Consider the following 15871-nt stretch of genomic DNA (forward strand, 5'->3'; position numbering starts at 1 on the left):
ATATATTTTAGGCCGGTTTCACACGTCAGTGGCTCCGGTACGTGAGGTGACAGTTTCCTCACGTACCGGAGACACTGACTCACGTAGACACATTAAAATCAATGTGTCTCTGCACATGTCAGCGTGTTTTCACGGACCGTGTGTCTGTTTGGAAAACACGGAGACATGTCAGTGTTCGTGGGAGCGCACGGATCACACGGACCCATTAAAGTCAATGGGTCCGTGTAAAACACGTACCACACACGGATATTGTCCGTGTGCAGTTTGTGTGCCGTGCAGGAGACAGCGCTACTGTAAGCGCTGTCCCCCCGCGTGTGGTGCTGAAGCCTGTATTCATCCCTTCTTCCCAGCAGCGTTTGCTGGAAAGAAGGAATGAATAATCTTTTTTTTAATTTATTTTTGTTTTTAAAATAAAGTTGCCGGTAATCAGCCCCCTCCCACCCCCTGTGCGCCCCCCCTTCCCCCCCCCCCCGCTGGCATTAAAATACTTACCCAGCTCCCTCGACGCTTAAATCCTTTCAGAGTCGCTGCTTGTCCAGTATGAGCGGTCACGTGGTGCCGCACATTACAGTGATGAATATGGGGCTCCACCTCCCATAGGGGTGGAGCCGCATATTCATTACTGTAATAAGTGGCACCACGTGACCGCTCATACAGGACAAGCAGCGACGCTGAAAGGATGTAAGTGCCGAGTGAGCTGGGTAAGTATTTTAATGCCAGCGTGGGGGCGCACAGGGGGTGGGAGGGGGCAGATTACCGGCAACTTTATTTTAAAAACAAAAATAAATTAAAAAAAAAAGATTATTCATTCCTTCTTTCCAGCGAACGCTGCTGGGAAGAAGGGATGAATACCGGCTTCAGCACCGCACGCAGGGGACAGCGCTTAATTCTAGCGCGGTCTCCTGCACAGTCCGTGTGGTCCACGGGCGGCACACGGCTGCCACACGTGTGCCACACTGATGTTCAACGTAAGCACACGGACACGGATAATTCCGGTACCGATTTTTCCGGTACCGGAATTATCTGGACGTGTGAGACTGGCCTAAAAAGGTTTGCTAAGTTACGTAGTTACATAGGTTGAAAAAGACCTAGGTCCATCAAGTACAACCTTTCTCCACCAATTGTACATTTTGTCACTAAATTAGCTATAACCCACAATGTTATGTGTACTGAGGAATCCTCCAGCCCTTTTTAAAAAGCTGTTTGAGGGTATGTGCAAACGTATTTTTTAGCTCTGCGGATTTTTCCACAGCGGATTTGATAAAAGGCACTGCGTTTTACCTGCGGATTTACTGCGGATTTTGTGCGGATTCCACCTGCGGTTTTACACCTGCGGATTCCTATTGTGGAGCAGGTGTAAACCGCTGCGGAATCCGCACAAAGTATTGACATGCTGCGGAATGTAACCCGCAGCGTTTCCGCACGTTTTTTTCCGCAGCATGGGTACTGCGGATTGCGTTTTCCATAGGTTTACATTGTACTGTAAACGCATGGAAAGCTGCTGCGGACCCGCAGCCGCAGATCCGCTGCGGATCTGCAGCAAAATCTGCAATGTGTGCACATAGCCATAGTGTCTGCTATTACTACCTCTTGTGGTAGGGCATTCCACAGTCTGACTGCTCTAACTGTAAAGAAACCTTTCCTGTTTAGCTGCCGGAATCATCTTCCTTCCACCAGTAATAAGCGCCCCCGGTCCTTAGTATGGTCCTTGGAAGGAATATCATGTTCCAGTCCTTTGTACTGACCACACATATATTTATACATGTAAATAAGATCCCCTCTGAGGCGTTTTTTTTCAAAGCTAAACAAGCTTTACTTTTCCAACTATTCATCATATGAGAGGCCTTCCATCCCTTGTAATAATCTAGTTGCTTGCCTTTGAACTGACTCTAACTTCTGAATATCCTTTTTAAAATGTGGAGCCCAAAACTGGATCCCATATTCTAGATATGGCCTCACCAGTGATTTATAAAGGTGTAATAATACGTTGGGATCACAGGATTTTACCTCTTTTTATACACCCTAAAATCTTGTTTGCTTTTGCAGCTGCTGCCTGACATTGAGTACTGCTGCTCAGCTTACTTGTAATCAGAATACCCAAGTCCATCTCTTTTTCTGTAGTCACAAGTATACTCCGATTTAATGTATGTGCAGCAATAGGATTACTCAGTCCTAGGTGCATTACTCTACATTTATCTACATTAAACCTAATTTGCCAAGTGTTTGCTCGTTCAGACATCTTATCCAGATCATTTTGCAATATTGTAACGTCAAGGTTAGATTTTAGAATCCTACATAGTTTGTATTCATAGTGTAGTATTCAGGTAAAAACAAAAAAAATGCTATTACAGATTGAAAAGAACTTACATGATTGGGAAACCACACTGGTAATAGTGGATCAGAACATGTGAACAGCCCACAGTCAGGTTGTACCATCTTTTCAGCCACTAACAGGAAGAATTCGGTCATTGCTGCTCGGTTATCAGTTGTCGTCTCACCATTAAATTCCACCTTAAAAGAAAACGTATTGAGATGTGATAACTTTCATTTAGTTTCCCCAAGAACCTTAGTTTTTTTGGACTCTGATATTCCTGTCTACCCTAAATTTTAAAGAAAATGTAACATTAGCACACGCCCTTATGGAAAGAGAAGGATATTTTTAGATATGGATTACTAGGTGGATGCAAAAAAAATCAACGATCTGTACTCATAGTTTATAGTGAACACTCTACGGATTTTACCAGTAATTCCTTTTGTAGGTCACAATCTTCCACGATGCTCAACTTCTTCAGTGCGTCTTCCAGGAGATGTTGACGTCTGAGTTTGAAGTGTAAGAAAGGTATTCTGGGGATATCACTGTTGCCCTGCATTCTATTCCGCACAAGCTCTTGACCGGCTTGTACCTTAGCTTCCTAGGATTAAATATATGGTCAATTGAGAGGAATACAATTGATCATCTGATTTTATTAGCTCCTGTCAAGGGATGGAATATATTAGTTTCCAAGTGAACAGTTAGATCTTGAAGTTGGTCTGTTGGATAAGAGCACCTTCAAACAGCAGGTGTTGTGGGACATTCCTTGTATGCAGTGGCTAATACATGTCAAAAGTGGTTCAAAAAAGGACAACCGGTGAGCCAGGGAGAGGGTAATGGGCGCCCAAGGCTCAGATGCATGCCAAGCATCACCCAAAGAAGAGGAACCTCGCTTTAGAATTTATTTTTAAATTATAGGTATTTATTTTATTTGGTTTCAGGTGGATAACACTAGCAGATTTTTGGACACACCTCAATCACTGACTTCAACTTGTAATAACCCGAGCTTTCACATAGTCCAAAGAAGGAATTGTATGTTCAATACCTTTCTCCTGCAGCTGCTGTTATTCATCTCAAACCCAATGATGTAATACTTACATTACAATTATAATTGCAAAACCAGTCTAAAGTGTAATAAATATATATGGTGGCTCAGTGGTTAGCACTGTAGTCTTGGACAACTGGAGTCCTGGTTTCAAATCCCACCAAGGACCTCTACAAGGACCTTTTATTTTCTCCCTATGTTTCCATGGGTTTTCTTCCACATTTCATACACATACTGAACGGGAATTTAGATTGTGAGCCCCAATGGGGACAGTGATGCTACTGATGTTAGTAAAGCACTGTGAAAAATAATGGTGCACTATAAGCAAGTAAAATAACTAAGTGTAGTTCCTTCTTGCTTGGTGGAGGCTTTACTGGCTTGTTGGGCAGTAAACACACAGAATGTTCAATACTCAAGAGAGCAAGTGCATACTAAGATGTCACTGGTGCACATAGGGAGTAAAGGTTTGCGATGTGGCCTGTCCAATCCCACAGAGGAGTTTTCGTAGCACAGTGATGATAAAAAGTGTTAGAATGGGAAGCAACAGTTCAGTGTCCATACTGACTCTTCTCCACCACTAAAATCCCCCACAGTGGGTACACTTATACTTCACATAGAGTTATATGGGAAACTACATTAATTTTCATGGGATATCAGATGGCAAGGGAGGAGTATAATCCCTCCTGTGTGCTGTTCTGTATAGAAGTATAGTAAAGGCCCATAGATTTAAGCGTTTTTTTTTATATTTGGGATCCTTAACGCACATACAGCCATGTGCATAAGCCCTTTCTGTGTAAAGGTGGCCATACACATGAGAAACCTTTTCCCCATACACATTTCATGAATCACAGTTTTTGGTTCAGTTTTTAGAATTAATGTCAGGAGCAAATCCAAAAGGAAAAACTAATACTCTCCTACCCTTTGTATCAACTCTCGTGTTTGCATTAAAAAACCTCAGCCTTATTCAATTTTAAAAAGGGAACTTACTTCTTTCTTCAGTAAAGCATCCACAAGCAAATACTGAACCTTGGTGTCAAATAGAAGGATGAATGGATAACGACAATATATTGCAAGTGATGCAATATTTTCAGTCTCCTGTGAAAACAATGTAGAGAGAATGAGCCTTAACCCCTTAGTGACAGAGCCAATTTGCTTAATGAACAGGCAAATTTTACAATTCTGTCCACTGTCCCTTTATGAGGTAATAATTCTGGAACGCTTCAACGGATCCCGCTGATTCTGAGACTGCTTTTTCGTGACATATGGTACTTCATGTTAATGGTAACATTTCTTCGATATTACTTGCGTTTATTTATGAAAAAACGGAAATATGGCAGACATTTTTTAAGATTTAGCACTTTTCAAGCTTTGAATGTGTATGCCCTTAGATCAGATATATCACACAAAATAGTTAATAAATAACATTTCCCACATACTTTAACATTTCCCGTCTACTTTACATCTGAACAATTTTGGAAACAACATTTTTTTTTTTTAGGATAGTTATAAGGGTATGTGCACACGTAGATGGAACCTCTGCGGATTTTTCTGCACCTGTTTTGAGAAATCCGCAGGTAAACAGCACTGCGTTTTACCTGCGGATTTACTGCGGATTTACCTCGGATTTTATGCGGTTTTTGTGCGGATTACACCTGCGGATTCCTATAATGGAGCAGGTGTAAACCGCTGTGGAATCCGCACAAAGACTGAACATGCTGCGGAATAAACAACGCTACTTTTCCGCGCGTTATTTTCCACAGCATGTGCACTGCGGAGTTTGTTTTCCATAGGTTTACATGGTACTGTAAACTCATGGAAAACAGCTGTGAATCCGCAGTGTCAAAACTGCTGTGGATCCGCAGCAAAATCCGCAAGATGTGCACATACCCTAGGCCGGGATCACACATGCGAGAAATACGCCCGAGTCTGGCATGTTAATACCGGGCATTGCCGCCGTCACTCAGGAGCGGAGCGTGGGGCCGCATAGCAATACATGCAGTCGCACGATCCGCTCCTGAGTGTCAGCGGCAGGGCCGGGTATTAACATGCCAGACTTGGGCGTATTTCTCGCTTGTGTGATCCCGGCCTAAGGGTTAAAAGCTGACCAGCGATTTCTCATTTTTACTACAAAATTTACAAAACCATTTTTTTAGGGACCATCTCACATTTAAAGCCACTTTGAGGGGTGTACATGACAGAAAATACCCAAAAGTGACACCATCCTAAAAACTACACCCCTCAACGTGCTCAAAACCACAATCAAGAAGTTTATTAACAATTTACGTGCTTCACAGGAACTGAAGCAATATGGAGGGAAAAAATGTACATTTAACTTTTTTTTTTTACAAACATTTTACTTCAGAACCAATTTTTTTTATTTTCACAAGTGTAAAAAAAAGAAAATGAACCCTTGAAAATCAGCTCTTGATGTGCCTAAACAGTAGGACTCCCCACCAACCACAAGTGACCCCATTTTGGAAACTAGACCCCCAAGGAGCTTATCTAGATGTGTGGTGAGCACTTTGAACCCCCAAGTGCTTCACAGATGTTTATAATACCGAGCTGTGAAAATAAAAAATCATTTTTTTCCAACAAAAATGATTTTTTAGCCCCAAATTTTTTATTTTCCCAAGAGTAACAGGACAAATTGGACCCCAAAAGTTTTGGTCCAATTTGTCCTGAGTACGCTGATGCCCCATCTGTGGGAGAAAACTACTGTTTGGGCACACGTCGGGGATCGGAAGGGTAGTAGTGATGTTTTGGAATGCAGACTTTGATGGAATGGTCTGCGGGTGTCATGTTGCATTTGCAGAGCCCTTGATGTGCCTCCCCACAAGTGACCCCATTTTGGAAACTAGATCTTCCCAAAGGAGCTTATTTAGATGTGTGGTGAGCACTTTGAACGCCCAAGTGCTTCACAGAAGTTTATAACATATTAACAAATTACTTGGAGCCAGGTACGGACTGGGGCTGAAATTCAGCCCTGGCATTTGAAACCACACAGGCCCATGTTGTCCTCATCCCCAAGAACCAGATGGCGTATATTACTAATATTACCCTGGATGGAGGAAAGAAAGATTTACTACATGACCAATATTTCAAATGATACCCATGGCATGCTGGGTAAGTGACGGAGTCAGTGACTTTGTGGTTCATCACAACTGTTAACAGAATCGATGTTCTCAGGACACCCATACTGTTAACAATGTAGCAGACAAAGCAGCCCACAACCAGACCGGCCCTTCTGGCATTTGCCAGAATTGCCCAATGGCCAGTCCGGCCCTGCTTGGAGCATATACACCACATACAAATAGTAGTTAAAAAGATTTGCATCTTTAAGCAAAAATAGACAATACACAAATTCTGTATATCTCATAGAGTTATGTCAATACAGAGATGCACCAATAAAGTGTCGCCCCACACCCACAAATACAGAGATAATGAGAACCAAAGTATTGAATAGTATCTATAATATAACGCTGGGAGCGTCACTCTGTCCGAAGCCTTTATAGACTGCGCAGGCGCAGTCTGGCCCCCACAGAGTGACGCTTCCAGGAGATCGCGGTATGCGTAAGCACTGAACGCATACCGCGATCTCCACCGGAGAGTCAGGGACCGCCAGGAGGGTAAATATATTCACCTTTCCCCGTTCCAGCGCTGCGTGCGGCTCCGTCTCCCGGCTCCTCTGCTGTGACAGTTCAGAGGGCGCGATGACGCGCTTAATGCGCGCCGGCGCCGCCATCTGACTTACCAGTCACAGGCAGAGGAGCCGGAGTGTGTCTTCAAGAAAATGGCGCCGGAAAGCGCGGACTGCACAGGCGCCGATTCCTGCTGCCGGAATCGGCGCCTGCGCAGTCCACGCTTTCCGGCGCCATTTTCTTGAAGACACTCCGGCTCCACTGCAGGTGTGTCTTCAAGAAAATGGCGCCGGAAAGCGCGGACTGCGCAGGCGCCGATTCCTGCTGCCGGAATCGGCGCCTGCGCAGTCTGCGCTTTCTGCCGCCATTTTCTTGAAGACACACTCCGGCTCCACTGCAGGTGTGTCTTCAAGAAAATGGCGCCGGAAAGCGCGGACTGCGCAGGCGCCAATTCCAGCAGCAGGAGGACGAAGAAAATGGGCGGAAAGGAATGGCGTAAGTAACAAATTGCTGTGGCATGAAGCTGTGGCACTTCATGCCACAGCAATTTGTTATTTACGCCACCTGATTCCTTTCCGCCGCCATTTTCTTGGTCCTGCTGCCGGAATCGGCGCCTGCGCAGTCCGCGCTTTCTGGCGCCATTTTCTTGAAGACACACTGCCGGCGCCATTTTCTTGAAGACACACTGCAGGTGTGTCTTCAAGAAAATGGCGCCGGAAAGCGCGGACTGCGCAGGCGCCGATTCCGCCAGCAGGAGGACCAAGAAAATGGCGGCGGAAAGGAATCAGGTTGGCGCAAGTAACAAATTGCTGTGGCATGAGGCCGCGGCACTTCATGCCACGGCTATTTGTTACTTACGTCACCTGATACGGGGCATATACTATGGAGCATCTTATGGAGCAGCGTATGGGGCATATGGATGGGAGCAGCAAATTAAAGAACGGTGCCGCAGGATGGGAGCAGCACATGACAGAACGGGGACGCAGGATGGGAGCAGCACATGACAGAACGGGGGTGCAGGATGGCAGCAGCACATGACAGAACGGGGGCGCAGGATGGGAGCAGCACATGACAGGATGGGAGCAGCAAATGACAGAATGGGGGCGCAGGATGGGAGCAGCACATGACAGAACGGGGGCACAGGATGGGAGCAGCACATGACAGAACGGGGGCGCAGGATGGGAGCAGCATATGACAGAACGGGGGCGCAGGATGGGAGCAGCACATGACGGAACGGGGGCGCAGGATGGGAGCAGCACATGACAGGATGGGAGCAGCAAATGACAGAATGGAGGCGCAGGATGGGAGCAGCACATGACAGAACGGGGGCGCAGGATGGGAGCAGCACATGACAGAACGGGGGCGCAGTATGGGAGCAGCACATGACAGAATGGGGGCGCAGGATGGAGCAGCACATGACAGGATGGGGACGCAGGATGGAGCAGCACATACCAGGATGGAGACCATATACCAATATAAATGCTCGCCACCCGGGCGTAGAACGGGTTCAATAGCTAGTATTAATATAAAGTGACAGTGCATTGATTAGTGTCATGCAACATTAAAGCAATGACAGATTCATAATTACTACAAAAAAGGTACTTAAGGTGGCATAATTCCATGAGGTCCAGGACCAAATACATTTAAAATCATTACCAATACTAATAAGCCAAATCATATTCACTGGGGTCTCAGCTACCTCCTGCAGCCGAGACCCCTGTGAAAATCCAACTCTGGGGGGTGCTGTACACTTTTTCCACAGTGCCGTTAATTAAGTACCCCTAAGTACCCCTAATTGCCGCCGTGAAAAGGCGTATCGCGGTAGTTAAGGGGTTAAAGAACAAATGATTACTGATACATCAACAACTTGGATTCGGATTTCTGGTTTGTAAAGGAGTTATCTGAGACTTGTTAAGGGGCTAAGAAATAATCAGCTAAGGTGGTGACTTTCCTTTCTACCTCAAGTAAACAGAGCCGCCCTTTTTCTTCTGGAATGCTCTGTGGATGGGGTATCGCTGTTGAAGTCATGCTAATTGATAACCAGCTAGCCCGCAGTTAGGCAGCGGGGAGCCGGCTGTCAATCAGCATGACATCAGCAGTGATGCCCCATTGACAGAGCAGAATGTAAGAGAAGACGCTGCTCTGTCTACATGACATTACCGGTAACAGGAGAATAGCCAGCATGAGCAGTACGTGACCACTCTGAGCTGGCAGAGATCATTGCCGGACAGAACATGTAGGTAGTTACCAAGTATGTGCTGGTAAGTTTTTATCCCAATATGAAAAAATGAAGAGTCCCCGATAATCCCTTGTGACAAAGTCACTGGTAAAGTACTGGAGGGGAGATATGTGTCACTATGCTTGATGGAGTCAGTGATATAAAACCCAGAGTTTTTTTCCAGCACAATAAGTGCTGGAGGGGTTATGCTAATTTATTATAATGGACTAGCTTTTATGTGGACATCCATAGAGTGGGTGGGAGGATGTCCACCTTATCTCCACCCCAGGGTGTTGTCTGAGGCTTAAATAGCTGGATTCCAGAGGCAGTCAGCGTTTGGTAGGTAATGGAGCTCCAGTGCATTGTGTCTTGTGAAGGAAACTGAAGCTTTGCATGCTGATTTCTGCTGAGCGGGCAGTTTTCCCCACACATGAATGGACTGTGTCATACTATTTTGTTTTATTTTCTTGCTTTGTCCTGAGGGGCCATGTTTACTTTGTTCTCATCATGGTTTATGCTATATATATATATATATATATATATATATATATATATATATATATATATATATATATATATATATATATATATATATATATATATATATATATATATATATATATATATATATATATAATAAACCCGTGAAAGAACTTAAAAAGACAGTGTTCCTGAGCCTACTTCTGAAGCAGGGCGGCGAAACACACACGTCGGGGCGGGAGGTTTAGGTCCTGACAGCAACACACACAACGGACTCTGAGTTCTCCAGGTAATTACTTGCGGTGTTTAAAAACTCCATTCATTAATCACATCGGCCACTTGTATCTCCTAGTTTGCAGGACACAATTGGGGTTGATCTATCTATCTATCTATATATATATATATGTATTTATTTTGATTGGATATTGCACCTTAGAATATGTACTGTATATGGCCTAAACATTTTTGTCTGTGGATTTGTACATAGAACGCTGTTGTAGCTGTGTTGGCTTGATCTCGGCAGCAAATATAGTCACTCCTCTAATTTTCTGAACTACAGTACCACCTAGTGGCCAATTGTGATATTAATAGCATTATTGGATAAATATTTTCATAAATAATCTATTTGCACTAAGCACTTTATTTAATATTTTGATATTGATATGCAGCCTTATTGATGAATATAATTTGCCATTCATTTATTTGTTGCTGTTTGTAGTTATACTGTTATATTTAAAATTGTCTGCCATGTATGTCAGTAGTGATCCTTTAATGTAGCCTTCATCTTTCCAGTATTTTTTATGTTCCTGAACATTTTTTAATCATGTTTTGTATAAATCAATAAATTATTGCAGTTTTAAGTTTAGTGTCAACTTCCAGGGAATTTTTTCCCAGGCCTCTTTTTTCATTGTGGTGCATGAGAAATAAGGTCGTATTGACCTACCAGTGATGTAGAGCGGTCTCCTGTTACGGTAACTGCTATTGACAGTCAGAGGGGCCGAGTAAGAGGCCTTATCGAAACGGTACAGAGTTTGACGGATGACGGATCGGTGCATCCTCCAGAAATATCATGTTGGTGTAGTATGGGCAACACATTCCGGTAAATTTAAAATAATCTACTATGTACTCCGTTTTTTTAGCATGGACATTTCTTTGACTAAGAATCACTAGTACTATTACTGTTGTTGCTGTGTAAATGGCGCTGAGCAGGAACACATACCTCTTGAACCAGTATTTCATGGCAAGCAGTTGTAAACTGCAGAGATATGAAGGTTTAAATAAGTAAAAAAGGTTTCTCCCAATTTTAGTTATTTGTTGACAAGAGACTGAGAAGACCTGCCGATTGGATCTAAATATTCCACATTAAACTGTGCTTCCTCATTAAGATGCTTGAGAAGTGGGACACTTGTGAAGTACAGTGGCTTGCGAAAGTATTCACCCCATTGGCAATTTTTGTGTTTTGCTAACCCACAACCTGGGATTTCACTTTTTTTTAGGGTTTGCATCAGTTTATGTAAAGATCATGCCTACAACTGTGAACATTTCGTTTTCTTCTTTTTGTGAAGCAAACAACAAGGAGGACAAAATTACAGAAACCTTCAGTGTGCTGTACTATTCACCCCCCAAAGTCAGTACTTTGTAGAGCCTCCTTTTGTGGAAATTACAGTTAAGTCCATATATATTTGGACAGAGACAACATTTTTCTAATTTTGGTTATAGACATTACCACAATGAATTTTAAACAAAGCAATTCAGATGCACTTGAAGTTCAGACTTTCAGCTTTCATTTGAGGAAATCCACAATAAAATTGGATGAAGGGTTTAGGAGTTTCAGCTCCTTAACATGTGTCACCCTGTTTTTAAAGGGAACAAAAGTAATTGGACAGATTAAATAATTGTAAATAAAATGTTTATTTCTAGTACTTGGTTGAAAACCCTTTGTTGGCAATGACTGCCTGAAGTCTTGAACTCATGGACATCACCAGACGATGTGTTTCCTCCTTTTTGATGCTCTGCCAGGCCTTCACTGCGGTGGTTTTCAGTTGCTGTTTGTTTGTGGGTCTTTCTGTCTGAAGTGTAGTCTTTAACAAGTGAAATGCATGCTCAATTGGGTTGAGATCAGGTGACTGACTTGGCCAATCAAGAATATTCCACTTCTTTGCTTTAATAAACTCCTGGGTTGCTTTGGCGTTATGTTTTGGGTCATTGTCCATCTGTAGTATGAAACGACGACCAATCAGTTTTGCTGCATTTGGCTGGATCTGAGCACACAGTATGGCTCTAAATACCTCAGAATTCATTCGGCTGCTTCTGTCCTGTGTCACATCATCAATGCACACTAGTGACCCAGTGCCACTGGCAGCCATGCATGCCCAAGCCATCACACTGCCTCCGCCGTGTTTTACAGATGATGTGGTATGCTTTGGATCATGAGCTGTACCACGCCTTCGCCATACTTTTCTCTTTCCATCATTCTGGTAGAAGTTGATCTTGGTTTCATCTGTCCAAAGAATGTTCTTCCAGAACTGTGCTGGCTTTTGTAGATGTTTTTTAGCAAAGTCCAGTCTAGCCTTTTTATTCTTGATGCTTATGAGTGGCTTGCACCGTGCAGTGAACCCTCTGTATTTACTTTCATGTAGTCTTCTCTTTATGGTAGATTTGGATATTGATACGCCTACCTCCTGGAGAGTGTTGTTCACTTGGTTGGCTGTTGTGAAGGGGTTTCTCTTCACCATGGAGATTATTCTGCGATCATCCACCACTGTTGTCTTCCGTGGGCGCCCAGGTCTTTTTGCATTGATGAGTTCACCAGTGCTTTCTTTCTTTCTCAGGATGTACCAAACTGTAGATTTTGCCACTCCTAATATTGTGGCAATTTCTCAGATGGGTTTTTTCTGTTTTTGCAGTTTAAGGATGGCTTGTTTCACCTGCATGGAGAGCTCATTTGAGGGCATGTTTACTTCACAGCAAAACCTTCCAAATGCAAGCACCACACCTCAAATCAACTCCAGGCCTTTTATCTGTTTAATTCAGAATGACATAACGAAGGGATTGGCCACACCTGTCCATGAAATAGCCTTGGAGTCAATTGCCCAATTACTTTTGGTCCCTTTAAAAGCAGGGTGGCACATGTTAAGGAGCTGAAACTCCTAAACCCTTCATCCAATTTTAATGTGGATACCCTCAAATGAAAGCTGAAAGTCTCAACTTCAACTGCCTCTGAATTGTTTTGTTTACAATTAATTGTGGTAATGTCTATAACCAAAATTAGAAAAATGTCCAAATATATATGGACTTAACTGTATAGCTGTAAGTTGCTCTCGATAAGTCTTAGTGAGCTTTCAACGTCTTGCCACTGGGATTTTTGCCCATTTCTCAAGGCAAAACTGCTTCAGCTCCTTCAAGTTGGTTTCCTCTGGTGAAGAGCAATTTTCAAGTCTGACCACAAATTCTCTATTGGATTAAGGTCTGGGCTTCGACTAGGCCACTCCAAAACATTCACATTTTTCCTCTAAAAAGTGTTGTTTTAGCAGTATGCTTTGGGTCATTTTCTTGTTGGAAGGTGAACCGCCGTTCCAGTCTTAAATCACTGCAGACTAAAACAGATTTAGCTGAAGAACATCCCTGTATTTCGCCCCACCCATCTTCTTCCCCAAAAATGGAGACCATTTTTCCTGTCCCTGCTGCCAAAAAACATCTCCACAGCATGCTGCTGCCATCACCATGTTTCACTGTGGGGATGGTGTTCTTGCGGTGATGAGATGTGTTTGTTTGGCGACAGACATAGCGCTTACCTTGGTGGCCAAAAAGTTCAATTTTGGTATCATCTGACCATAGAACCTTCCTACATTTGTGGAGTCTCCCACATGTCTTTTGGCAAACTCAAAATGAGCCTTACAATTTTTGTGTGTAAGTAAAGGCTTTTTTTTCTGCCCACTGTTCCATAAAGGCCACCTCTGTGGAGTGTCTGGCTTGTAGTGGTCGTATGGATGGATACTCCAGTCTCTGCTTGGGAACTCTGCAGCTCCCAAGGTCATGAAGGGGGTTAATGGTGTTGCAGCTTCTGTGGCTTTTCAGAAAAGGTATGTATAGAATGACAGGCCATGTGACACTTAGATGCACACAGATGGACTTCCTTTAACCAAGCATGTGACTTATGAAGGGAATTGCTTGCACCAGAAATTTTTAAGGGTGTTATCACAAAAAAGTTGAATACATGCAGTTGAAACCATAAGTTTAGATATACTATATAAAAAGACAAATATGCATTTTTTTCTCAGTATCTGACATGAAATCTAAATAAACCTTTCCCGTTTTAGGTTAATATGGATTACCATAAATATTCATATTTGCTAAATGCCAGAATAATGATAGAGAATGTTTTAAGGCATTTTTATTAATTACTGCAAAGTCAAAGTTTACATATACTAAGATTCTAGATTGCCCATATAATGATGTCATGTGTTTGGAAGCTTCTGATATTTTGACAACATCTGAGTTAATTAGAGACACACCTGTGGATGTATTTTAATGCACACCTGAAACACACTGCTTCTTTGTATAGCATCATGGTAAAGTCTAAAGAAATCAGACAAGATATCAGGAAGAGAATTGTGGACTTGCACAAGTCTGGCTCATACTTGGATACAATTTTAAGATACCTGAAGGTGCCTCCATCTGTACAAACAATTATATGCAAGTAAAAACAAGATGGGAATGTCCAGACATCATGCAACTCAGGAAGGAGATGGGTTCTGTGTCCCAGAGATGAATGTGCTTTGGTCCGACATATGCATATCAACCCAAGAACAAAAGTAAAAGACCTTGTGAAGATGATGGCGGAAGCTGGTAAGATTGCATCAATATCCACAGTGAAATGATTACACTATCAACATAGGCTGAAAGGCCACTCTGCCAGGAAAAAGACAATAATCCTAAACAACCATAAAATAGCCAGATTAATGTTTTCAAATATCTAATCAGAGCACCACATGAAGCCCTCCACATGAATGATCCAACAGGTCACAATCTGAAGAAAATGACCGGAGTGGCAGAAGAAGACGATGGTAGGTCTTACAAGGAGCAGGGAACATACATTAGTGATACCATCCCAACAGTAAAATTTAAGAAAAAGCCGGCGTGGTGCTTTAAATGTACTCTTACCAATCTTCGCCATGTAAAATAATAGCATTTACTAACACACTTCTCTGTGAATGCGTGCACAGACAGTGAGGATTGGGCTTTGGGCTATACAGTCTAGTATCAGCGAGGACATGGGCGTACATAGAAATCATGGGGCCCCCTAGTGGCCGGTGGTCTGCCACCAGAGGTGGTACGCCACTGAGCGAGGTCATGAAGATTAGAGCAATGGGAGGAGCGCAGAGGGAGAAACACTATTCTAAAACATCATTTCAAAGTATAAGCAGACTGCCAGGATATTTAATATCTATAGTCAGTCCTTAACTGGCTAAAACCACTGGCGTTCCACAATAGGGCAAATACTTCTGCGGCTCCGGAGGCACATTTATGCCAGAAATCAAATGTCAGCCTCGTATTTCTGTTGCGGTTTCTTTGTAAAATACACACCAGCTTTGCCCATGAAATTTTATGAACGTAAAATCATTTACTCACAGTTTCCCTTTGATAGATCCGCCAGTTTTGAAGGTCAGCAGGGATGATGATTACAATGGAGACTTCAGGCACGCAGAAGAAGTTTATTGGTACTTTGTAACTAGCTTTCATGTTTGCCTGCATCACAAATATACAGAAATGTTGGTTATAAATTCTACACTAGATAGGAATCAGGTTTAAACAGCAAGGCCCCATTCACACTGTCAGTATTTGGTCAGTATTTTACCTCAGTTTTTGTAGCCAAAACCAGGAGAGGAGCAATCAGAGGAATAGTATAATAGAAACACGTCACCACTAGACATGAGCAAATATCTTCGGCTCCCTCCTTATTCGGCAAGCTGTAGTGCTTACCGAAGAAGCTGCAGTGGAAACCCGGATACCTGGAGTGCTCCCGACAATCAGGTGTCTGGCGCCGCAGCTGCACGTGTCGCGGATGTGTGACAGTCACAACAAACAGGCTCCTCATGCATGTGTTGTGAGTGACTGTCACACAGCTGTGACACATGCAGCTGCAGCACCAGACACCTGATTATCGGAGCGCTCCAGGT

General features: G+C 43.1%; 1 protein-coding gene across 1 annotated transcript in view; it reads right to left on the minus strand.

Moving 5' to 3' along the window:
* Window positions 1–15871, minus strand: part of HERC6 (HECT and RLD domain containing E3 ubiquitin protein ligase family member 6) — a 171787-nt gene that overhangs the window by 22002 nt on the left and 133914 nt on the right. Inside the window, exons 14-17 of the mRNA XM_069743428.1 lie at window positions 15324–15440; window positions 4344–4451; window positions 2742–2912; window positions 2368–2511 (exon numbers count right to left, since the gene is read on the minus strand). Coding sequence (XP_069599529.1) covers window positions 2368–2511; window positions 2742–2912; window positions 4344–4451; window positions 15324–15440 — 540 coding nt within the window. The remainder of the gene's footprint in view (window positions 1–2367; window positions 2512–2741; window positions 2913–4343; window positions 4452–15323; window positions 15441–15871) is intronic.

This window comes from Ranitomeya imitator, chromosome 1 (assembly GCF_032444005.1).
Source record: "Ranitomeya imitator isolate aRanImi1 chromosome 1, aRanImi1.pri, whole genome shotgun sequence".
NCBI lineage: Eukaryota > Metazoa > Chordata > Amphibia > Anura > Dendrobatidae > Ranitomeya > Ranitomeya imitator.